Raw genomic sequence first — 26,416 nt, 5'->3', positions numbered from 1 at the left:
TAATCCCAGCTACATGGGAGGCCGAGGCACGAGAATTGCTTGAACCTGGGAGGCTGAGGTTGCAGTGAGCTAAGACCATGCCACTGCACTCCAGCCTGGGCAACAAAGTGAAACTCTGTCTCAAAAAAAAAAAAGAATAAGCGGTGGCTTGGGAGGCTGAGGTGGGCGGATCACTTGAGGTCAGGAGTTGGAGACCAGCCTGGCCAACATGGCGAAAGCCCGTCTCTACTAAAAATACAAAAATTAGCCGGGTATGGTGGCATATGCCTGTAATCCCAGCTACTCTGGAGGGTGAGGCAGGAGAATCACTTGAAACTGAGAGGCGGAGGTTTCAGTGAGCCGAGATCACGCCACTGCATTCCAGCCTGAGCAACAGAGCAAGACTCTGTCTCAAAAAAAAAAAAAAAAAAAAAAAAAGAATAAGCAGTGGCTCACACCTATAATCCCACCAGTTTGGGATTTGAAGTGGGAGGATTACTTGAGCCCAGGAGTTAGAGACCATCCTGTGCAACACAGTGAGACCCCATCTTTACAAAAAATAGAATAATTAGCTAGGCATGTAGTCCCAGCTGCTGAGGAAGCTGAAGCAGGAAGATCGCTTGAGCCTAGGAGGTTGCAGCTGCACTGAGCCAAGGTCATGCCACTGCACTCCAGCCTGGACCACAGAGTGATACCCTGTCTCTTAAAGAAAAAAAGAATAAGTGTTAGAGCTGGTGATGTCGAGAAATTGGAATGCTCATTCACTGCTGTTGGGAATGTAAAATGTGTAGCCACTTTGGGAAACACGCTGTCATTTCTTCAAGCAGTTAAACATAGAATTACCATACAACCAGTAGATGTCATTCTAGGTGTCCTAGTCCATTTTGTGTTACTATAACAATAGCTAAGACTGGATAATTTATAAAAAACAGATTTATTTCTTACAGTTTTGGAGGCTGGGTAGTCCAAGATCAAGGGGCTGGCATGTGGTGAGGGCCTCCTTGCTGTATCATCTCATGGCAGGACCTGGAAGGGCAAGAGAGAGTGAGGGAGAGAGAGAAAGAGACTGAACTCACAGCCTCAAGCCCTTTTATAATTGGCATTAATCTGTTCATGAGGGTGGAGCCCTCATGACCTAAATACCTCTCATTAGGCTTCACCTCCCAGCACTGTTGTATTGGAGATTAAGTTTCCAACACATGCATTTTTGGGGGACATGTTCAAACCACAGCTCTAGTTACATACCCACTTCCACTCTTAGGTATATGCCCAAGAGTATGTCCATACAAAAATGTATACGTGAATGTTCATAGCAGCGTTATTCAGCCAAAAAGTAGAAACAACCCAGATGTCTTGCCAGCTGATGAATGGATAAATAAAATATGGTATATTCCTAGGATGAAATAGTATTCAGCAATAAAAAGCAATGAAGTACTGGGCCAGGCATAGTGGCTCATGCCTATAATTCTAGCACTTTGGGAGGCTGAAGCAGGAGGATTGCTTGAGGCCAGGAGTTCAAGACCAGCCTGGGAAACATAATGAGACCCCTGTCTCTACAAAAGTAAAAAATTAGCCAGGTGTGGTAGGGCATACCTGTAGTTTCAGCTACTTGGGAGGTTGAGGTGGGAGGATCACTTGAGCCCAGTAGTTGGAGGCTGCAGTGTGACATGATCGTACCACTGCACTCTAGCCTGTGCAACAGAGCAAGACCCTGTCTCTTAAAAAGAAAAAAAAAAGAAGAAAAGAAATGAAGTACCTATCATTAAACCTTTTTTTTTTTTTTTAATGAGACGGAGTTTCCCTCTTGTTGCCCAGGCTGGAGTGCAATGGCATGACCTTGGCTTACTGCAACCTCCACCTCCCAGGTTCAAGCGATTCTCCTGCCTCAGCCTCCCAAGTAGCTGGGATTATAGGCGTGTGCCACCCCCCCCAGCTAATTTTGTAGTTTTAGTAGAGACGGGGTTTCTCTGTGTTGGTCAGGCTGGTCTCGAACTCCCGACCTCAGGTGATCCGCCCACCTCAGCCTCCCAAAGTGCTGGGATTACAGGCATGAGCCACTGTGCCTGGCTCTTTTTTTGTTTTGTTTTGAGACGGAGTTTCGCTCTTGTCCAGGCTGGAGTGCGATGGTGTGACCTCGGCTCACTGCCACCTCCGCCTCCTGGGTTCAAGCGATTCTCCTGCCTCAGCCTCCTGAGTAGCTGAGATTACAGGCATGTGCCACTGCGCCTGACTGATTTTGTACTTTTAGTAGAAACAGGGTTTCACCATGTTGGTCAGGCTGGTCTTGAACTCCTGACCTAAGGTGATCTGCCTGCCTTGGCCTCCCAAAGTGCTGGGCTTACAGGCGTGAGCCACATACCCGGCCCCCTCATGTATTTTTTTTCAAGCACACTGTAACTGATTGAATAATCAGTTAGTCAACAGACAGTTTTTGAGCACCTACCAGGGATAAAATGGTGAACAAAATAGACATGTTCCCTGCCTGGATCAGCCAGAATATAAATATTAAATTATTGTAAATACTTAGAAAATTATAAGTGCACAATGTAATGGGATAGGGATATATAGGTGTGGTAGGACTATATGACAGGGAAACCTAACCTAAAGCCTGGAGACAGGTAATCCTTCCCTACAGAATTAAGGTTTTAGCTGAGACGTAAAAGATAAGTAAGAGTTGGCTAGATGAAGTGGTGGGGTCAGGAGGGCTTCAGCCTGACATTGGGAGGTAAATAAAGCGGTGGGTCAGAAGGGCTTCAGCCTGACATTGGAAAGGCATGATAAGTTGAAAACACTGAGAGAAGCTCCATGTTGCAGGCTCATAAAAAGATGAGGTGGCAAGAGATGTGGAGGAGAGGTGGGAAGGGGCCAGATGTCTAGGCTTTGTTTAAGGAGTCTGAGACTTTACCCTAAAGAAAATGGGAAATGTATGAAGTTTAAGCCTGGGAGTGAAATAATCCTATCACATTGGCTGCTGTGTGGAGAATGAATTGGGCAGGGGCAAGAATGGATGTAGGAGGCTTACTAGGCTATTGTAGTAGTCCATGCAAAAGGTTATGGTGACTTGAATTAGGATGGTGGCAGTGAAGAGGGAGGGATGTGTGGCTTCAGGAAGTATTTAGGGATAAAATTTGTAGGACTTGATTGATTATGTGTGCAGGATGAGAGTGAGGAGGAGTCTAGTGTCAAGGCTAATTTCCAGGTTTCTTACAGAAGCATCTGTGAAAGGGTTGACTTTGATTGAGATAGTAAATGCTGGAGGAAGAGTAATTCCTCGGGGTGAAACATCTAGATGATGAGGTATAGCAAGAAGTTACATACTTGGACTTGGAACTCAGAAGGGATATCTAGGCTGAATATGTAAAATTTAGGATAGTGACATAGTTTGGATATTTGTTCTCTCCAAATTTAATGTTGAAATTTGATCCCCAGTGTTGGAGGTGGAGCCTAGTGGGAGGTCTTTGGGTCATGGGGACGGATCCCTCATGAACTGCTTGGTGCAGTCCCTGCATAATGAGTGACTTCTCCCTCAGAGCTGGTTATTTAAGAGGGTAGCAACCCTCCCCTCTCTCTCTTCCCTCCTTTTTTTTTTGTGAGATGGAGTCTCGTTCTATTGCCCAGGCTGGAGTGCAGTGGCATGAACTGGGCTCACTGTAACCTCAGCCTCCCAGATTCAAGTGATTCTTCTGCCTCAGCCTCCTGAGTAGCTGGGATTACAGGCACGCACCACCACACCCAGCTAAGTTTTGTATTTTTAGTAGAGACGGGATTTCACCATGTTGGCCAGACTGGTCTCAAACTCCTGACCTCAGGTGATCCACCTGCCTCGGCCTCCCAAAGTGCTGGAATTACAGGCGTGAGCCACCACGCCTGGCCTTCCCTCCTCTCTTGGCATGTGATATCTGCTCCCTTTCCGCTTCTGCCATGAGTGGAAGCACCCTGAAGCTCTCATCAGAAGTGGATGCTGGTGCCTTGCTTCTTATACAGCCTACAGAACTGTAAGCCAAATAAACTCTTTTCTTTAGAAATTACCCAGTCTCAGGTATTTCTTTTTTCTTTTTTTATACCAGTCTCAAGTATTTCTTTTTTCTTTTCTTTAGACAGAGTCTCACTCTGTTGCCCAGGATGGAGTGCAGTGGCATGATCTCAGCTCACTGCAACCTCTGCCTCCTGGGTTCAAGTGATTCTCCTGTCTCAGCTTCCCAAGTATTTGGGTTTACAGGCACACATCACCATGCCTGGCTAATTTTCGTATTTTTAGTAGAGATGAGGTTTCACCATATTGGCCAGGCTAGTCTCGAACTCCTGACCTCAGGTGATCTGCCCGCCTCGGCCTCCCAAAGTGCTGGGATTACAGGCGTGAGCCACTGTGTCCAGCCTCAGGTATTTATTTATAGCAAAGCAAATGGACTAAGAGTCAGCATAATGGTGGTAAACGAAGTCACAGAAGAGGATGACATTGCTTTGGGGATATCTGCAGAATGAGAATGTAAGAAAGCCTAAGATAGCACCCTGAGCTGCTCTCTATATTTAAAATTGTTGTGTGTATATGTAATATATGTATGCATATATATATATATGCATTCAAATTATACCTTTAGAATGTATTACTTTTTGGAATGTGTACAAATTATATTGTGTCTAGAGTTGGGGAATATAATTGGAAATATATTTTATTTATTTATTTATTTATTTTTTGAGATAGGGTCTCACTTTGTTTCCCAGTCTGGATTGCAGTGGTGCAATCTCAGCTAACTGCAACGTCTGCCTCCCATGCTCAAGTGATCCTCCTGCTTCAGCCCCATGAGTAGCTGGGACTACAGGCCCTCACCACCACACCTGGCTATTTTCATTTTTTTTTTTTTTTTTTTTTTTGTAGAGATGGGGTTTCGCCATGTTGCCCAGGCTGGTCTCAAACTCCTGAGCTCATGCCATCTGCCTTCCTTAGCCTCCCAAAATGCTGGGATTACAGGCTATTTTATTTTTAAACAAACTCTTCTCGAGTGTTACTATATTTGAGGCACTATGCTGATAAATGCTAGTGATTTAACAGACCTAAGTTATAGGTTCTTTTTTCAAATCGTATGCTAATTATCTGCAGAGGCAGAAAAAGAGACAAGATGTTTTCTAAATGCTATGATGGAGGTGAGCATGGGATGTTATGGAGCACAGTCATGGTGTAGGGCTGTGATTAAGGAAAACTTGCTGAAGGAGCTAACACTTGAACACAGTCCTAAAAGATGAGTGGCAAAGAAGGCAGAGAAAGGCTCTTACCACCTCTCACAGTTTTAGGGGCTGTATAAAGGTCAAATTGCGGGAGGACTGTAAAGTATCCAGTGGATGTGGCACTTACGAGGTCAGTGGTAAACTCATTTACCACAGTGACAGGTGGGATTAGAAGCCAGATCAGATCACAGAGTTGAAGAATTAATGAGAAGAGAGAAGTCAGAAGTCCTCTAAGGTGGGGCCTGAGTCTCTGTGTTTCGGTGTCCTCGCTGCCATGTGTAATCCCTAGCACATAGTGTTTGTCCTATTAGCTTTGGACAGAAGAGAGCCACTTCCCTCTCTGGGATAAGATGCATGTATGTGGAGAGGATGAGTCCAAATCGCTGTGCTCCATCTGCATTCTAGAGGGAGCATCTGCAACTCTTTACCTGCATGCTTTTTTCTTTTCTTTCTTTTTTTTGAGATGGAGTTTCACTCTTGTTGCTCAGGCTGTAGTGCAGTGGTGCAATCGGCTTACTCCAACCTCTGCCTCCCAGGTTCAAGCTATTCTCCTGCCTCAGCCTCCCAAGTAGCTGGGATTATAGGCATGCACCACCACGCCCAGCTAATTTTGTATTTTTAGTGGAGACGGGGTTTTACCATGTTGGTCAGACTGGTCTTGAACTGACCTCAGGTGATCCACCCACCTCGGCGTCTCAAAGTGCTGGGATTACAGCATGAGCCGCTGCGCCTGGCCTGCATGCTTTTTTCTGACCATACAGGGAGGCCAAGTGCAGTCCCACAGCCAGAATTCTCTGTCTTAAATCTACTTCTAGCATTTTTATTTTTTATTTATCTTTTTCTGTCTCTCATGGTTGAGTGCCTGATACTCTTATTAAATTTAATTAATTAATTAATTTTTTTGAGACAGTGTCTCACTCTGTCACCCAGGCTGGAGTGTACTGGCATGGTCTCAGTTCACCGCAGCCTCCACTTCCCAGTCTTAAGTGATCCTCCCACCTCAGCCTCCTGAGTTGCTGGGACTACAGGCACGCACCACCATGCCTAGCTAATTTTTGTATTTTTTGTAGAGACGGTTTCACTATGTTGCCCAGGCTAATCTCGAACTCTTAGGGTCAAGTGATGTGCCTGCCTTAGCTTCCCAAAGTGCTGGGATTACAGGCGTGAGCCATCGCACCCAGCCTCACGTTTTATTTTTCTCATTTAGTACGACGATACCAAAAGCATTTCTCTATACCATTAAAAAATTTTTTTAAGTTTATGCAGCCATTTAAAGTGGCTGCATAAACTCTCATTTAGATGTTTATTTGAACATTTAGTTTAAAATTCTTTTCCCTTTTTAACTTTTCATTTTGAAATAACTTCTTATTTACAAAAGAGTTGTAGAAATATTACAAAGAACTCCCATATGTCCCCTTCAGCTAGCTTATTGTGATGTCTGTCAGATTTCTCAACTTCAAAGTCACTCTGTTCCCCTCTGTTAATAATTAGTGAGGAAATAGTTTAAAACTATTTTATATCTTATTATTTATTTATTTATTTATAAGAGACAGGGTCTTGCTCTGTCACTCAGGCTGGAGTGCGGTGGCATGATCTTAGCTCATTGCAGCCTCTAACTCCTGGGCTCAAGTAATCCTCCCTCCTCAGCCTCCCAAGTAGCTGGGACTACAGGCACATGCCACTATGCCCAGCTAATCTTAAAATTTTTTCTAGAGGTGGAATTTTGCTGTGTTGCCCAGGCTGGTCTTGAACTCTTGGCCTCATGTGATCCTCCTACCTTGGCCTCCCAAAGTGCTAGTATTACAGGCATGGGCTACTGTGCCTGGCCTATATCCCATTTCTTTTTCTTTTCTTGAGATAGAGTCTTGTTCTCTTGTTCAGGCTGGAGTGCAGTGGCACGATCTTGGCTCACTGCAACCTCCGCCTCCCAAGTTCAAGCAATTCTTCTGCCTCAGCCACACAAGTAGCTGAGATTACAGGTGGGTGCCACCATGCCTGGCTAATTTTTGTATTTTTAGTAATATGGGGTTTCCCCATGTTGGCCAGGCTGGTCTCGAACTCCTGACCTCAAATGATCCGCCTGCCTCGGCCTCCCAAAGTGCTGGGATTACAGGCGTGAGCCATTGTGTCTGGCCCTGTATCCCATTTCTTGTAAAACTTGTATGCATTAATTTTAGCATCCATTGATGTTTCTTGGGTGAATTATTACTATAATGGTTCCTAAATGGTGATTTTCTAATTACATTATTCCTTCTATTTTCATCAGCTGTCATTTCACTCTGAGAGCTTTCTCCCCCGTTATTAGATTCTTATTTAATGGATTATAATCTGTTATTATCAGTCTTTATCTTGATGCTGAATTGCTCCAGATCTGACCAGTGGGAGCTCCTCAGGCTGATTCCTTTTTCCTTTTGACCTGTCCTCACTCTGAGCATTTTCCCATTTTCAGGCACAACAAGGTGGCCCAGACTTATCTTACGCCTTCTCTGCCCCAGCCTTGGAGTCAGCCATTCTTCCAAGGAGACCTGCTTCCTTTTTTTTTTTTAAGCAATTGTTTATTACACTCCTGCTATGTGCTATAAGATGATGAGCAAAACCAGACACAATTTCAGCCCTGGAAGGAGAAAAGGGAGGTCGATATTAATCAAGTAATAACATTAATGGGGGCATTTCTCAAGTGAGAGAAGTGCACTAAGGAAAGAAATGTGATTCTATGGTAGGGTAATAAAAGATCCTTGACTGGGGATGGGCAGCATACCAGTAATTAACTGATCTGAAGAATCAGTAGAAATTAACTTGGTAAAAAGTGAAAGTGGATGGCTGAGTGGGACCAGCATTCAGAAGGCAGGTGCCTGCAGAGAAAGCCATCAGTTTTAACAAGAAATGCTGTATCAGAGATGAAACTAAACCTATTCCTCATCTTTTCTTCTTGCTTCAAACATAACTTTGAAAAATCATTTATGCTGTCTTTAGCCTCATCCCTTCCCCAAACTTCACATTGTTCTGGGTTTTAGGTGTCTCAAAAAATTTTTTTTTCTCCCCGAAGACCCATGACTCCTCTTGAATATTAAGTGCCTTTTTCTATCTGTGTCCTAAACCTTTTTTAAAAAAATAATTTCAACTTTTATTTTCAATTCAGTGAGTACATGTTCAGGTTTGTTACATGGGTATTGTGTGATGTCGAGATTTGGAGTATGATTGATCCTGTCACCCATGTACTCAGCATAGTACCCAACAGTTCATTTTTCAACCCTTGCGCCTTCACCCCTCATCCCCAGCTAGTAGTCTCCAGTGTCTGTTATTGCCATCTGTGTGTCCGTAAGTACCCAGTGTTTAGCTGCCACTTACAAGTAAGAACATGTGGTATTTGGTTTTCTGTTCCTGTGTTAATTTGCTTAGGATGATGGCCTCCAGCAGCAACCATGTTGCTGCAAAGACCTGAATTCATTCTTTTTTTATGGCTGCACCCTGCTTCTTGTTAGTGGAGAATAGTATTTCAAAACCAAGATCTACGGAGGTTACCGTGAGCTGAAATCGCACCATTGCACTCCAGCCTGGGCAACAAGAGCGAAACTCCTTCTCAGAAAACAAAATAAAAAACAAAAACACCACCAAAATCTAGGTACTAGATATGCTTCATGCTGTTGGGATATGACCACTGCCAGGGTCTTTCTGTGGGCAGAGCTAAAGAATATATGTTGGGGGGGTGGGCACAGTGGTGCACGCCTGTAATCCCAGAACTTTGGGAGGCCAAGGCAGGAGGATCATTTGAGTCTAGGAGTTTGAGACCAACCTGGGCCACATAGCAAGACCCTGTCGCCACAAAAAGTTAAAAAAATTTTAGTAGCTGGGCATGGTGACACGTGCCTATGGTCCTACCTACTTGGGAAGCTGAGATGGGAGGATCACTTGAGCCCAGGAGGTCGAGGTTGCAGTGAGGTATGATCACGCCACTGCACTCTGGTCTGAACGACAGAAACTGTTTAAAAAAAAATTATATGTGTGTATACACACAAATGTACACACACTATCCTCACTATATTTATTTTTATGTCTTTGTATATATACACACACATATATACACATATGTATACACACATCTGTACGTATACACACACACACATATATATTTCTGTATTATTGTTCGTTTTGAGACAGAGTCTCTTTGTCGCCCAGGCTGGAGTGCAGTTGCATGTTTTCAGCTCACTGCAGCCTTCACTGCCTAGGCTCAAGTGCTCCTCCCACCGCAGACTCCTGAGTAACTGGGACTACAGGCACGTGCCACCAGGCCTAGCTAATTTTTAAATTTTTTGTAGAGACAATTCTTTTTCTTTTTTTTTTTTTTTTGAGACAGATTCTCACTCTGTCACCCAGGCTGGAGTGCAGTGCCATGATCTGGGCTCACTGCAACCTCTGCCTCCCCAGTTCAAGTGATTCTCCTGCCTCAGCCTCCCACGTAGCTGGGATTACAGGTGTCCACTACCACGCCCAGCTATCGAGACAATTTTTTATAGAGACTATATTGCCCAGGCTGGTCTCAAACTCTTGGGCTCAAGTGATCCTTATGCCTTGGCCTCCCAAAGTACTGGGATTACAGGTGTGAGCCACCACGTCTGGTTATATATTAAAAACCATTTTTTTCCCCACTGAATACCTCCAATTTCAATACAGGTCAAAAGATTAATTCCAGTTTTCCCTTTCCATATTTGTAACTTTCTTCTCCACCATTGGGAAATCTTGTTCCCATTAGCTTCAATACATTTACTTATCTGGTCAATCCCAAATCACCTGTTGCCACAACCTAGACCCCTCACATGGACTAATGTCCCTCTCTCCCCTTTCACCCCAGGCATGTGTGACTCTCCCTAAAGCCTACTGGTTTTTAGATTATTTAGAAAGGAAGGGATAGAGGGACTTCATTTCGTTTATGGATGCATAGTACCTATTTTGTGTATGTACCATAGTTGATTCAACCCCTGTTGAAGGACATTTGGAGTACATTGAATCTTATTCTGTTACATTACAAATAGTGCTACAATAAGTGGCCATTCACATAAGACTTTTTGTATTTTTGTCAGTGTATCTTTGGGATAGTTTCTTAGACGTGAGACTATTGGGTTAAAGGGTTAAAAGCATGTGTAATTTTGTTAGATATTTTCAAATCCCTTCCACCACCAGTAATGTATGAAAGAGCCTGTTTTTACCCCACAGCCTCACTTCTAGAATGTGTCAGACTTTTGTCCTAACGGCGAGTTTGAAATTACATCTCTCACAGGATCTCAGGATATTATTCTCCTTGTCTTGGAGGCTTTGGCTTCCTTTAAGCTCTTTTTTGCTCTTTTGTATGTTGTCTACTTTCGGAAATCACTTTCTTCCTTGGGATTTGTTCTACTCTTGTCATTTGAAGATTGTTTTCCCTAATGGAAAAGACTGAAATAAAACAGGTGATTACTTCAGCCTTCTCACTGCCATATTTGTTGAAAAGAATGGCTACATCTGTTGACTCACTGACTGTTGTGTGTCTGCCAGAGCCTTGGGCTGTGGTCACTGTATGGTTGTGACAATTCAGCATCACATCTCTTGCATTTGGCACAGAAAGAAGGAGAGGGGTGGTGCCGGCCACTTCTGCCCCCTTCTAAAAGAAAAGAAAATTCTTTCTAAGAGCCACTTGCCTTTTGTGCGCAGACTACTTACAACTTAAATTTTTAGTTGTTCTCAGTGGGAAGTTTGGACAAGATATATAGTTCCTTGTGTAGTTAGAAGTACAAGTTTCTGATTTCTTTTTCTTTTCTTTTTTTCTTTCTTTTCTTTTCTTTTTTTTTAGACAGAGTCTTGCTCTGTTGCCCAGGCGGGGGTGTAGTGATGTGATAATGGCTTACTGTAACCTCAAACTTAATGGGCTCAAGCAATCCTCCTACCTCAGCCTCTCAAATAGCTAGGACTACAGGCCCATGCCACCATGCCTGGCTGATTTTTAAATTTTTTCTGGAGACAGGATCTTACTATGTTGCACAGGCTGGTCTCAAATTCCTGGCCTCTCAAAGTGCTAGGATTACAGGCATGAACCACCATGCCTAGCCATCAAGTCTCTGATTTCTATTTCACTTAAAACTTTATGTATTTACTTTTACAAATATAAACATTAAAAATAAATACATGGATAAATAAATACCTTGTCAAAGTATTCCATCTGAACCCACTTTTCAGAGATAATTATTATCAATAGTTTGGTGCATATTCTTTTATGTATGTACTAGATACTTAGTCTTATTTTTTTTTTCTTTGAGATGGCATCTCACTCTGTCATCCAGGCTGGAGTACAGTGGTGCAACCTCGGCTTACTGCAACCTCAACCTCCTGGGCTCAACAAATCCTACCTTAGCCTCCCAATTGGTTGGGGCTATACCACCAGTACAGGCACATACCACCATGCCTGAATAATATTTTTTTATTTTTATTATTGAGATAGAGTCTTGCTCTGTCGCCCAGGCTTGGAGTGCAGTGGCACGATTTCGGCTCACTGCAACCTCCGCCTGCTGGGTTCAAGCGATTCCCCTGCCTCAGCGTCCCAAGTAGCTGGGACTACAGGTGCGTGCCACCGCACCCAGCTAATTTTTTTTTTTTTTTTTTTTTGAGATGGAGTCTTGCTCTGTCACCCAGGCTGGAGTGCAGTGGCGCGATCTAGGCTCACTGCAAGCTCCACCTCCCGGGTTCACGCCATTCTCCTGCCTCAGCCTCCCAAGTAGCTGGGACTACAGGCGCCCGCCACCATGCCCGGCTAATTTTAATTTTTTTTTTTTTTTTAGTAGAGGCGGGGTTTCACTGTGTTAGCCAGGATGGTCTCGATCTCCTGACCTCGTGATCCGCCCACCTCGGCATCCGCCCACCTCGGCCTCCCAAAGTGCTGGGATTGTAGGCGTGAGCCACTGCGCCCGGCCGAATTTTTTGTATTTTTAGTAGAGACGGGATTTCACAGTGTTAGCCGGGATGGTCTTGATCTTCTGACCTCGTGATCCACCCACCTCGGCCTCCCAAAGTACTGTGATTACAGGCATGAGCCACCATGCCCGGCCCTGACTAATTTTTAAAAAAAATTTTTTGTAGAGACAGGGTCCTCCTGTGTTGCCCAGGTTGGTTTAGAATTCCTGGGCTCAAGTGATCAACCAGCCTCAGCCTCCCAAAGTGCTGGGATTACAGGTATGAGTCATGGCACCCGGCCCTTAATCTTAATTTTTAAATATTATTGTCATCTTCGTTTGTTGTTGCCAGTATGGGGCCATATGTGTACATACTATTCTACAGCTAGATTTTTTTTCACTTAGCAGTATGTTCTAGACACACTTCCCTGTTAGTACATGCAGATATGCCTCATTCTTTCCGGCTGGTACATTATATTCTGCACTGTTATTCTCCTGCCCTGGCAGATACTTTATTCACCTTCGTTTCTTCTGTGTACTGGCAGCTGGTCTCTGTTACCTGCATCATCTGGGCTTCCTTGCCTTCTGGCTTCCAGCTGGGATCAGCTGATAAAAGACACTGCCAGGAGATCTGAGGGCCAATGTTGGGAGGAGTCAGACTATGTTTTATCCCCCACTGTCCCTTGCCATGGTTCTAGTAGCAGCTGTGCTCGTTATCCGTGATCACTGCTCTTGTAGGGTGGCTTCTCTTCTCCAGCCAGCTCTTGCTGGGCTCCAGTGACACCCTTCTCTTCTTTTGCCCTTTCAGGTTGAAGGGTAGAAATAGCTTCCTGCCGTTGCTAGTCCCTGGCTGCTTCACCATTCCTTGTTGGTTCCTTTAAATGCTGCTCACAACAGCTATAAAAAATCCTGTCATTAAACTTCCTTTAGTTTACTCCTCTGCATATGCCATCTCTTTCCTGCTAAGACCTCAATGGATGTGACCAGGGAGACTTACCATAATTTAATTATTGGGTCCCTATTATTGGGCATTTAAACTGTTTCTAGTATCTTGCTGTTATACTCAGAGTTGCTAATGAACATTCATGTACATGTCCTTTTTAATATTTGTTGGAGTATTGTTTGAGAAAAAAGTCATAGGAATAGACTGGGTTAAGGTATATGAATATTATAAATTTCAATAGATACTTCTAAATTGTTCCCAAAGGAGTCTACCAGTTTACATTTCTACAATGTGTTGTTTGATTTTTTTAATAGTAAAAAATTAATGGAGGCAGTACTTGTGACTTCATAAAAAATACTTTTTTTTTTTTTTTAAGAGACAGCATCTCTCTGTTGCCCAGGCTGATGTGCAGTAGCATGATCATAGCTCACTGCAGCCTCGAACTCCTCAAGCAATCTTGAGGCGGGCTCAAGCAATCTTCCCGCCTCAGCCTCCCAAGTAGCTGGGACTATAGGCACATGCCACCATGTCCAGCTAATCTTAAAATTTTTTGTAGAGATGGGGGTCTCATCTCATCATCTTGCCCAGGCTGGTCTCGAACTCCTGGGCTCATGCAGTCCTCCTGCTTCGGCCTCTCAGGTCTGAGCTGCCATGCTAGGCCCTATGACAAATAAATTTAATTCAGAAGTGTACAAAGGAAAAAGTAAAAGTCCTCCGAGTCTCACCTGCTTCTCATCATCCCATCCTATTCCCTACAGGTAAGCATGCTAACAGCTGTATAGCCTGTCAGGCCTTTCTCCCATTTTTATATGTACATGCTTAGCGTAGAGTAAATTGAGTACATTTATATGTATAAAGTAAATTCATTCGTATGTGTGTGTATATGTATCTCTTTCTCTATTTGAGATAACATATTTCTAGACTCTGTTCTCTTCCAATGACCTGTTTTTTCCTCTGCCAGTACCTATCTACCTTAGTAATTATAGCTTTGAGTTGGTTCGATATCTGGCAAGGCAGATTCTCATCCCATTATTTTTCATTTTAAGAAATTTCTTGGCCCTTCTTGGGCATGAACTCTTCAGATTATCTTTAGATCCAAGTTCAAAAAATTCATGGATTTTGACTGGAATGAAACTGAATTTATAGAAAACTCACATTTCAGGAAAACTGACATATTTCAAATTGAATCTTCTCACTTAAGAACCTCTTTCGCCGGGCGTGGTGGCTCACGCCTGTAATCCCAGCACTTTGGGAGGCCGAGGTGGGCGGATCACGAGGTCAGGAGGCCATCCTGGCCAACATGGTGAAACCCCATCTGTATTAAAAATACAAAAAAATCAGCTAGGTGTGGTGGCGCGTGCCTGTAATCCCAGCTACTCGGGAGGCTGAGGCAGGAGAATCGCTTGAACCCGGGGAGGTGGAGGTTGCAGTGAGCCGAGATCGTGCCATTGCACTCCAGCCTGGGCGACAGAGGGAAACTCCATCTCGGGGGGTAAAAAAAAAGAACCTCGTTTGTCTCTTTATTTACTCAGATATTTTATGTTCTTTGGTGAAAGTCTTGCCCATTTCTTGCTAAGTTTATTTTTAGTTATTTTATAGATTTTGTTGCCATCATGAATGGAATTTTTTCACTTTATGTTTTCTTTTCTTTCTTCTCTTTCTTTCTTCTTCTTCTTCTTTTTTTTTTTTTTTTTTTTTTGAGACAGGGTCTTGCTCTGTCACCCAGGCTGGAGTACAGTGGCACGCTCACAACTCACTGCAGCCTCAACCTCCTGGGCTTAAAGGATCCTCCTGCCTCAGCTTCCTGAGTAGCTAGGACCACAGATGCACACTACTAGGCCTGGCTAATTTTTTAATTTTTCTTTTTGTAGAGATAGGATCTCATCATGTTGCCTAGGCTGGCCTCAAACTCCAGGGCTCAAGCAGTTCTCCTGCCTCAGCCTACCAAAGTTCTGGGATTATAGGCGTGAGCCACTGTGCCCAGCCCACCTAACATTTTTCTCATTGGTTATTGCTGGTATGGTTTTTAAGAATGTGTTGATTTTTGTAAATTAATCTTATAATCATAATCACCTACTTTATTGAACTTCCTATTCTAATGATTTTTTAGTATATTCTCTTGGCTTTCCTAGGTGGACAATTATCTGTAAATTATAATGTTTTGTCACACCATTATTAATACTTATACATCATTTTTTTCTGTTATGTCATTGTCATTTTGTGGCTGAGATATCTGATTGGGTTTGGTTGAGGGCCTGACCCAGGGCAGTCTTCTTGGCCAATGTTACATTTTACATTTAAGGTGTACCTGCTATGCATCCTTTTACATCAAAGGATGCATAGCAGGTACAGCAGCAGGGTGGGTGAATTCCAGACAGACCTTGAGGATAGAAACAAGGCAGCGTTCAATGAATAGAAAGTACAATGACTAGAGCATAGGGCACAAATGAGGTTGAGAGAAGCAAGAGATGGATTGGAGAGTAAATCGAGGCTCAGTCAGAAGCCGCTAGGCTTTAAGGAGCAATTACTTTATTCAGAGGAGTTGAGAATTGAATGAAAGCTATGTTAGGCAGAATGGCTCTTTAAAGATATCCACACTGTAATCCCTGGAACCTATGAATTTGTTACTCGACATGGCACAAGGGACTTCACAGATATAATTAAGGTTTTGGGTCTTCAAATAGGGAGATTATCCTGGATTATTAAGGTGGGCCTAATATAATCACATGGGCCCCAAAAAGCAAAGAAGTTTCTCCAGCTGGAAGAGAAGCAAGATATGGCGGAGGGGGAATTTGGAGAGATTCAAAGAGTGAGAGAGCCTGAAGGGGACCACATGGAAAGCATGAAAAGGACTGTAGGCCTGAAGGCTGGCCCCTGGCAGATAACCAGCCGGGAAACAGGGGCCTTGTCCCTACAGCTGCACTAACTGAATTCAGCCAACAGCCTGAGTGAGCGTGGAAGTGGATTCTTCTCCAGGGCCTCCAGAAGGGAACACAGCCCTACCAGCACCTTGGTTTTGGCTTTGTGCGACCCTAAGCAAGGATCCAGCTGAGCCTCACCATATCCAGATTTTGGCCTTCAGAACTCTGAGATAATTTTGTGTTGTTTTAAACTGCTGAGTTTGTGACACTTTGCCACAGCAGCAGTAGAGAACGAATGCAAAGGGGTTTAAGCAGGGATATTGTCAGATTTTGTGTTATTAAAAGACTTCTTGTGCCATGTGGAAATGGATTTGGAGAATGTAAATTTGAAGGCAGGGAAACGTGTTTGTGGGAATGCTGTGATAACACAATCTAGGGTAGTGATCATGGGAAGGGGCTATGATTTGAAAAATATCTGGGAGGCTGGAATTGCCAGAACTAGTCAGGGACTGGATGTCGGCGGCTGGGGTGGGGAAGCAAAGATGATTGCTGCTTTCTAGCTTAGGCGCTGGCTGATGATGAAGCTGTTTTTTGAGATGGGGATGAGCAGGTTAGAAGATGCCATGATATGAAAGTGATAACTCTAAGTTATTCTTCATTTGGAAATTCTCTCTATAGATACTTTAAGAGAGAATATATCAATAAGATGAGTGCTTTGTCTTTTAAGAACTAAACTTTTTCTTTTCTAGGTCATTTAGGAAATCGTAAATCATGTGAAGATGGGACTCTTGGTATTTGTGCGCAATCTGCTGCTAGCCCTCTGCCTCTTTCTGGTACTGGGATTTTTGTATTATTCTGCGTGGAAGCTACACTTACTCCAGTGGGAGGAGGACTCCAGTAAGTATAGTCACTCTAGCTCACCCCAGGAGAAGCCTGTTGCAGGTCAGTTACTGGTTTTTCGTGTGGCTGCGTCTCATATTCTTCAGAGATGGGCAATGAGAGTAAACTGAACATTTCTGGGACTTTGGCCTAGAAATTGCCTGCCATTTTAGCTGGTATAGGCTGAGAACTTTGATGTTTTTTAAAAACTGCATGCCATGACAAATCTCAGTTCCTTTTACAAACTTGGTGAGAATGTGCTATTCTTCAATAAAAACCCAAACTATACTCATACTTCTAGTTCTTGAACGCTTTTGTTCTATCTAATTGCCGTCGCATATTGCCACTCTATTTTGCCATTTATTGCCTTAGGGATTAGTATTGAAGTTGGTTTCCATCTGCCCTTAAAACATTCATCTTTATGTTGAATTTTCAACATAATATTGTCTCTGTTTTGTTTTCCCTAAAGAAACGTTGTCTACTGAATCTTTGTAGCCGTTGCTGCTATTGAACTTGCACCTGGCTACAATAATGGCTTATTTTCCCTACCCAGTAACTCCTAATTTTTTTCTTCTCTTTGTGCACTTTGTCTCATGTGTTACATAGTGTTTTCCACATGGCCTGAATCCCACTGGTTTGGTTTCTGTTTACCTGATGTGGCCTGTGTTTTGGTTCTAGGCTTGCAGTTGAAGGGCTTACGTTGATCAGCACCAGCCTTTGCACATTGTTTTCTTGGCTGTAGCTTGAAATATCACACAGTGACCATAGTGGTTTTCTTTTTGGTTATTTTGTCTGACTGTTATCTGAGCTTGGTGTGGGAAATAGTATAAAATCAGAACAGAGTGGCCTGTTTTGACCTGCAGTGATATGTCTTCTCTTAAAATAGTTCTATTTTTACTAACATCTACCAGATACCAGTATAGAACTCACTTGAGAAGAGAGTCAGTCTCTAGGTACGAGGTGAAAGTGAGCTGCAGTGAGTGGGAAGAAGCAACGGGCAATTGGCCTGCTGTTGTTCTAAGACCCTAACATGGGAAGTATTACAGTGAAGTAGCTCATTTATTTCTCCCATGGCTCAAACTACTGAGGCAGTTTCAAGCCAGTTTTTAAAATATAGTGTTATATCCTTAATTTACTGTTTTATATAGAATATTTAAGTGCCTTTTAAATGCTTAGCTTATAATTATCACTAATTACTTGTGTTTCAAAAGTTTACTTAAATTTCTCTGCACTGACTTATTTTTAAAACCAAGGAGACTACCCAGGTTTAGGAGTGTTTGTATCAGTGAAATGCAGAATTCTGTATTTAGAGGCATTCATTGTCTGTATTGGTAGTGGTGGATCCATCTGTATCAATAATATAGATGGAAATGTGTGTGAAGAACAAGGGTCTCCTTTTCCGCTAAGAGCTGCTGACCTGTAGAAGATATAACCAAGGATCAGATAAGATTTTCCTAGATCAGTAGGGAAGGGAATTAACTTTATGGAAGACTCATTGTGTTTCAGGCATTAGGCTAGACAATTTACAAATATAATTTCATTTAATGTAATTCTTACTGCAGTTTTGTGAAGATGCCATTATTATCCCCATGTTCCAGTTGAGCAAACTGAAACACTTTAATTTACCAAGGTTATATTGTTGGAACTGGAATTCAATTCCTGTCTTTAAAACCTATGTTCATTATTTTATTGAAAAATATAATAAATACTGAAGGCAAGACTTAATTTAATATTCTACCTGGTAAAAAGAGAGAGAGAAAGGGGCTCAGAGAAGTAATAGTAGAGAGTGTCAGGAAGGGGGTGTGAAAAGAAAAGGAGGGAAAGAGAGAAAGTTATCAAAAGAAGACAGAGAGGCTTATTAGGTTTGAAGGTGACAAGCTGCTATTCACTTGGGCTGTAGGCTTCAGAAGTTTATTGCTAGTTATCTGCTGTCCTTTCCATTAATTGTTAGCTGACTAACCAGTATTTATAGCTTTTCTATTCTGACTCCTAAGCCTTTTAGATGTTTGACTTTGAATAGGTTGTTTAGACCATCTGACCAAAGCATACTATTTTATGTGCTGTAATATCAGAGAACAGAGTAATAGGACCCACCCTGCATGGCTTACTAAATCAGATGGGTCCTCTTTGTTTTTTTTTTTTGTTGTTTTTTTTTTTGAGATGAGGTCTCACTCTGTTGCCCAGGCCAGAGTGCGGTGGTGCAGTCATAGCTCACTGTAGCCTCGACCTGCCAGGCTCAAGCGATCCTCCTACCTCAACCTCTCGAAGTAGCTGGGACCACAGACTCACACCACCATTCCTGGCTAATTTTTGTGTCTTTTGTAGAGATGGGGTTTAGTCATGTTGCCCAGGCTGGTCTCAAACTCCTGGGCTCAAGTGGTCTGCTTGCCTTGACTTCCCAAAGTGGTGGGATTCCAGGCATGAGCCACTGCGCCCTGCCAGAGAGGAGCCCTTTACTTAGAGTCAAGCTGAAGGAGCGTCACAACCCCGAAGACTGTTATGTTGTGAAATTTAGGCTGTGTTTTAATAATACTGATGATGATAAGATGAAATAGTAATTTATTGATTACTATATCTACTATATGTCCGTAAGATAGCAGGGTCTTTATATTCGGAATCTCATTTGATCCTCATAGTTTTTATTGGTTATTATTATCCTCATTTTACAGATATAGAAACTGAGGCTTCAGAGAGGCTGTGTAATCAAGAGTTTGTATGCCTTTCATCTGAGGAGGTTGAGGACAATCCCAAGTTAGAAAAATAAATGTCTTTAGCATTATTTTTCCTTAATGTTTAGAATATTAATAAATTACTCAGATAATCTATTGGAATTTCTTCATGGCAGGGGGAAGAGGCTAGAGTTGGTTTTTGGTTTTTTTTGGCACAGGGTCTCACTCTGTCACCCAGGCTAGAGTTTTGTGGTGTGATCTTGGCTCACCGCAGCTTTAATCTCCTGGGCTTCTACCTCAGCCTCCCAAGTAGCTGGGACTACAGGTGTGCACCACCACACCCAACTAATTTTTCAAAATTTTTTTGTAGAGATGGGGTTTCTCCATATTGCCCAGGCTGGTCTCAAACTCCTGAGCTCAAGTGGTCTTCTCACCTCAGCCTCCCAAAGTGCTGGGATTACAGGCATGAGCCACTGCACTTGGCCTGAGGCTAGAGTTTTTATTATTAAATTATTCATTCAGTAAGCAGTATGTTCTTATTATGGTCCATGTACTGTTCTGGGTAAACTGGATATAAGATGAACATAGGCCTTCATACTCTTAGCCTATAATATGAGAACAAAACAAAACAATTATTATAATATATTGAGTTCTAAAAGAGCAATCTGTGTGAAATGCTGTGTTGGAGCATAGGATTCCTTCCAGAGAGAAAATTTATGTTTTCATTAATTCCAAGGTGTATTGTAGAGGGCTACAAACTGCTTTGTCTTGGGTAGTTTAGAGACACTTGTGACCTAGGCTTGGTCAGGTTGCCAAGACTTGAGTCAAATGCTTAATGTGAAAAGCTTCAAGTATGAAAATAGTCTAGTTATCAACCTGTTTTAAAAAGTAGTGTAGAATTATTATACATGTAGTATGATAAAATATGTATGCATACATATATTTTTAATATATATTTTAATTAATGAACAAATCACCAGTATCTGGAGTTAGAAGGAGTTGGGTGTGCTTGTTTCTTCATCTCCAAAATGAAGATAAAAGACTTATTTCTTGGCTGGACACAGTGGCTCACACCTGTAATCCCAGCACTTTGGGAGGCCGAGGTGGGCGGATCATGAGGTCAGGAGATCGAGACCGTCCTGGCTAACATGGTGAAACCCCGTCTCTACTAAAAATACAAAAAATTAGCCAGGTGTGGTGGCGCGCCCCTGTAGTCCCAGCTACTTGGGAGGCTGAGGCAGGAGAACCGCTTGAACTCGGGAGGCAGAGGTTGCAGTGAGCCTGGGCCGCAGAGCAAGACTCAGTCTCAAAAAAAAAAAAAAAAAAAAAAAAGACTTATTTCTCTTTGCTCTGATGCTTTATTTAGGTCAGTACCTTGTATAGGAGTCGGGTAGTTGCCTCTTTGCAATAGCCCTTATTTCACAATGGTTCATTTCATGGAAGCCTTGCATATTTTTATTAATTTAAAATTTTACTTATTTCTGCTGGGTATGGTGGTTCACATCTGGAATTCCAGCACTTTGAGAGACTGAGGAGGGAGGATTTCTTGAGGCTGGGGGAATTATTTGAGGCCAGGAGTTTGAGACCAGCCTGGGTAATGTCACGAGGCCTTGTCTCTACAAAAAAATTAAAAAATATTATCCAGGCATAGTGGTGCACACGTGTACGGCATGTGGTATAGCTACTCAGGAGGCTGAGGTAGGAGGATCACTTAGGCCCAGGATTTCAAGGTTGCAGTGAGCTATGATTGTGCCACTGTACTCTAACCTGGGCAACAGCATGAGACCTTGTCTCAAGAAAGAAAGAGACAGAGAGAGAGAAAGAGAAGGAGAGAGGGAGTGAGGGAGGGAGGAAGAGGGAGAGAGAGAGACAGAGAAAGGGAGCAAGGAAGGGAGGGTGGAAAGAAGGAAGGAAGGAAGGAAAGAAATTCATTTCTAATTAATAAAGTAGATCTTTCATAGGATTAGTTTCCTGTGCTGTGAGACCTTTAAAAATTCATGACTGGGTGAGGTGGCTCATGCCTATAATCTCGGCACTTTTGGAGGCTGAAGTGCCTAGGCCTGGCTCAAGTGATTGCTTGAGCCCAGGAGTTCAAGACCAGCCTAGGCAACATAGGGAGACCCTGTCTCCACAGAAAAATTTAAAAAAATTAGCTGAATGTGGTGGTACATGTCTATGGTGCCAAGCTACTCGAGAGGCTGAGGTGGGAGGATCGTTTGAGCCCAGGAAGTCAATCAAGGCTGCAGTGAGCTGTGGTCACGCCACTGTACTCCAGCCTGTGTGACAGAGTGAGACCCTGTCTCAAAAATGTTTTAAAAATTAAATTCATGCTACTGTGTTTATCAATTATTACAGCTCCCTTTGTGTTCTTCCTCATATTTATAAAAGATTATAACCAGATAAATTATAAAATATGCATTCAAATTATAAAGTACACATTGTTGATCTGATTGCCCTGGAGAATACTCTCTGGCACATAAGCGGAAGTTGGATCTGTTATTAGGAGGACAGGTTGAAGTGAGTTTAATAGACATAGGACATTGTATTAACTCTTAGTTTTCTGTCTTAAAAATGTAGAGGAGGCTGGCATTTCTGGCCGTGTTTCTGGCCTCTGGCTTAGGGAGGTACTCTGCTTCCCATGGTAAGGAAGTAAGTGGTATCAGAACTAGCCTCCTCTCTATAGGAAGCTATAAAACTGGACAAAAGAAATGAAGCAATTGTGTCAGCCTGTAGACAATAGGCAGCGTAAAATTTCAGTTCCTAAGAGAAGGAAAACTCGAGGTGAGCGCCACATTTGCTCAGTTTTCTGTCTGAGGACGGTTTCCCAACCCTGTTCTGTGAGTGGAGTCTAAACAGGCTGTGATGATTTCCCCTGAGCTGAAGAGGCAGAGGTCAGAGTTTGGGCAGCTGAAGCAGTTGGAATCTGTGGGGTGGACCATCATAGGATAGGGAATTGTTCAGCAAGAGGGTCTCAGAAGTCCGTGGGGGCATTCCTGTGAGGCTGAAGCTAAGGAGTGGCCTATTATTTATACATGGGGTGAAGCCACCTGAAGCTTACCATATAGAGAGCAGCTGGTACAGGATGAATAGAAAAGAGATACTAGAGGTCAAGTCCTGTTGGGGTGAAAGCAATGCCAGGAACGCTGATGGTCCAGCCCTACCAGTAGAGAGATCTCATTAACGCTTTGTTAACACCCCTGGCGTCCAGCTGAGACCCCAGACAGGCCATGCCTTATGAAGAAAGATCTTACCCAAGAGTAAGATCTACTGTAGACCCGCCCTAACAAGGCCTAAAGCCAACCCCCAGTAAGACAGATTTCGAAGTTTGAGTCCTATCAAGAGAGGTCAAAAATGCCATGGGCTTTCCTCAGATCCACACTCATGATGCATAAAATCAAGACCACACAAATTCAGGGCCGTCAGGTAGTCATTGAACTATCTGCTAAAATACAAATTGACACTCTTCATAGGAAGATAACAGTATTCATAGTTTTTATGTGTAATATCCACAGTGGCTAATGTTCAAAAAAAGTTACTAAGACATGCAAAGAAACAGGAGAATATCCATATTCAAGAAGAAAAATCTATGGATAAGATGGCCTCAGTGTTGCACTTAGCAGACCAAGTAACTATTATGAATATATTTAAATAATTAAAGGAAAATACAGTAGTGAACAATGAGTAGTCTCAGCAGAGAAATGGAATCTATAAAAAAGAACCAAATGCAAATTCTAGACCTGAAAAGTGTAGTAACTGAAATGGAAGTTTCACTTAACAGCAGATTACATAAAACGGAAGAAGCCCATGAGTTTGAAGAGAACACAATGGAAATTATCCAGTCTGAACCACAGAAAGAAAGATCGAGACCATCCTGGCCAACATGGTGAAACCCTGTCTCTACTAAAAATCCAAAATTTAGCTGGGCCTGGTGGCACGTGCCTGTAGTCCCAGCTGCTTGGGAGGCTGAGGCAGGAGAATTGCTTGAGGTGGAGCTTGCAGTGAGCCGAGATCGCACCACTGCACTGCAGCCTGGTGACAGAGCGAGACTCCGTCTCAAAAAAAAAAAAAGACAATTGGGCAGGAAAAAAAATAACATTTTATTTTTTGAAAATTAATTTCCCATACTTACTCATCTGAAGGAAAAAAAAATAAATAATGGCTGAAAACTTCCTAAGTTTGATGAAAACCATTGACTTACAGATCCAAAACAGAGCCCCCTTATAGAGCCAACCCCAAGAAAGATAAATATTGGGGGAAAAAACCTAGGTACATCATAGTTAGACTTCTGAAATCTAAAAATAAGGAGAGGCTGCTGCTGGTGCTGCTGATGAGCTCATTTGGTGTGGACCTGGTGCCTCTTTAGTGAAGCAGCAACTGATATCTCTGGTGTTCCCTGTGGCCCATGAAATGCCAAGAGAGGTGTCAACACTAAGAGCAACGATCATACTAATTTGAAGGTGGTGGGGCAGATTGGTTCTGTGGTGCAGTTTAAGATTAAGAGGGATACACCATTTAGTAAACTAATGAAAGCTTATTGTGAATGAGAGGGTCTGTCAGTGAGGCAGATCAGATTCCCATTTGACAGGTGGCGAATCCATGAAACAGGCACACCTGCACACCTGGAAGTGGAAGATGAAAGTACCATTGCCATGTTCCAGTAGCAGACAGGTGTCTACTACAAAGGAACCTGCTACTTTAGTCCAGAACTCCGTTATTACAGAGCAACAATACATTCTCAGTTAGAAAACTGCAATTTGGTTCTGCCACATCCTGACTACTACAGTATAGTATTCTCTATTCTTTCATTCCCCCCCATTCCTATATTACATGTAGAGTAAGTGGTGTGTGTACACACGCATATTGTACTTTTAAAAAAACAAAATGGCCAATGGTATGTTTTGATTACCATCAAATGGATATGGGATGGGGAAAGATACTGGTTCTGTGAAAATACTCTTTCTCCATTAGTGGCATGCTTATCTTTATATTCCAGTAAGTTAATTTCCTCTCACTATTTCAACAAAAAAGCCAACATGAAAAATCCTTGCATACCTTGTTTGATTGGAGAATTTTAATGTTTTTTATTTATCATCATAAAACCAAAGACAGTTTTACAATTTTTTGTATGTAGGTGTTTCATATAGAGAAGTCTGTCTTTAAGGAGGGATAATTACTCTTAAAAATGAATCCTAGTTTTTCCTTCAAATCAAGCATCTTCTTCTTTTTTTTTAGACAGAATCTTGCTCTCTCGCCCATGCTGGAGTACAGTGGAGTGATTTTAGCTCACTACAACCTCCGCCTCCTGGGTTCAAGCGATTCTCCTACCTCAGCCTCCCGAGTAGCTGGGATTACAGGCACCCGCCATCATGCCCAGCTAATTTTTGTAGAGACGGGGTGTCACCATGTTGGCCCGGCTGGTCTCAAACTCCTGACCTCAGGTGATCTGCCCGCCTCGGCCTTCCAAAGTGCTGGGATTACAGGCGTGAGCCACCACACCTGGCGGCATCATCTTCTTTAAATAAACTTCTCGTTTAAAAAATAAAGAGCGAGCTTGCAGTGAGCCAAGATTGCACCACTGCACTCCAGCCTGGGGGACAGAGCGAGACTCCCTCTCAATAAATAAATAAATAAATAAATAAATAAAATAAAATAAAATAAAATAGCCTGGCGTGGTGGTTATGCCTGTAATCCCAGCACTTTGGGAGGCTGAGGCAGGCGGGATCACCTGAGGTCAGGAGTTTGAGACCGTGAAACCCCATCTCTACTAATAATAATACAAAAATTAGCTTGGCGTGATGGCATGCGCCTGTAATCCCAGCTACTTGGGAGGCTGAGGCCTGAGAATCACTTGAACTCGGGAGACGGAGGTTGCAGTGAGCCAAGATCGTGCCACTGCATTCCAGGCTGGGTGACAGAGTGAAAGTGTGTTTGAAAAGAAAGAAAAAAAAAAGAAAGAAAGAAAAATAGGCTCATGCCTGTAATCCCAACACTTTGGGAGGGCTGACTTAAGGTCAGGAGTTTGAAATCAGCCTGGCCAACTGGGCTATACAGGAAAGATTAAGACCACTGGAAATGGTAAATGGTGGGCAAATATGACTCTCTTTCCTTCTTCTCATAACTTTCATAAAAGACAACTAATTGTTTAAAGCAAAAATAATAACCCAGTAAAGTGAGATTTTGGACATATGTAGAGGTAAAAGATATGTCAACACTTGCATAAGGGATGGGGGATGGGTAAATGTAATTTTACTGTACAAGGTTATATTTGTGAAAAAGGAAGTAAGTGGGAAACAAGAATGTTTTATATAAAGTGAGAAAAGGAAAGGGTAAAGTAATAAATATGAAATGTCAGATTTGAAGAGGTATTATACTGACTCTAAATAGACTCTGATAAGTTAAGGATGAGTATTGTTAGCTCTAGAACAACTACTTAAATAACACAACAAAAAGAGACAAACAGTCATACACTGCATAGCAGCATTTTGGTCAGTGACAGACCACATATGCAAAAGTGGTTCCGTAAGATTATAATATCATATTTTTACTGTAGCTTTTCTATGTTTAGATATGTTTGATTGATTAATTGATTGATTGATTGATTGAGACAGAATCTCGCTCTGTAGCCCAGGCCAGAGCGCAGTGGCATGATCTTGGCTTACTGCAGCCTCCGCCCTCTGGGTTGAAGCAATTCTCATGCCTCAGCCTCCCGAGTAGCTGGGACTACAGGTGCATGCCACCACACCCAGCTAATTTTTCTATTTTCAGTAGAGACAGGGCTTCGCCATGTTGGCCAGGCTGGTCTTGAACTTCTCACCTCAAATGATCTACCTGCCTCAGCCTCCCAAAGTGATGGCATTACAGGCATCAGTCACTGCGCCTGACCTAGATATGTTTTGATACGCAAATACCATTGTGTTACAATTGCCTACAGTATTTCAGTACAAT

The 26,416-nt window shown here is 42.6% G+C and overlaps 1 protein-coding gene across 13 annotated transcripts in view; it reads left to right on the top strand.

The window, feature by feature from the left end:
* ST3GAL3 (ST3 beta-galactoside alpha-2,3-sialyltransferase 3) overlaps positions 1–26,416 on the top strand; it is a 225,948-nt gene that overhangs the window by 12,698 nt on the left and 186,834 nt on the right. For 8 of the 13 annotated variants that reach the window (XM_034963215.3, XM_034963213.3, XM_034963197.3 and 5 more), the window contains exon 2: positions 16,673–16,820. In XM_034963215.3, the coding sequence (XP_034819106.1) occupies positions 16,703–16,820 (118 nt within the window). In that variant the 5' untranslated portion in view covers positions 16,673–16,702. Of the gene's footprint in view, positions 1–14,496; positions 15,365–15,405; positions 16,866–26,416 lie in introns of those variants that run through there. The other 5 variants (XM_034963208.3, XM_034963176.3, XM_055094248.2 and 2 more) reach the window with 2 other exon arrangements.

This window comes from Pan paniscus, chromosome 1 (assembly GCF_029289425.2).
Source record: "Pan paniscus chromosome 1, NHGRI_mPanPan1-v2.0_pri, whole genome shotgun sequence".
Classification (NCBI taxonomy): Eukaryota; Metazoa; Chordata; class Mammalia; order Primates; family Hominidae; genus Pan; species Pan paniscus.
This window is presented reverse-complemented; position numbering and strand designations above follow the sequence as displayed.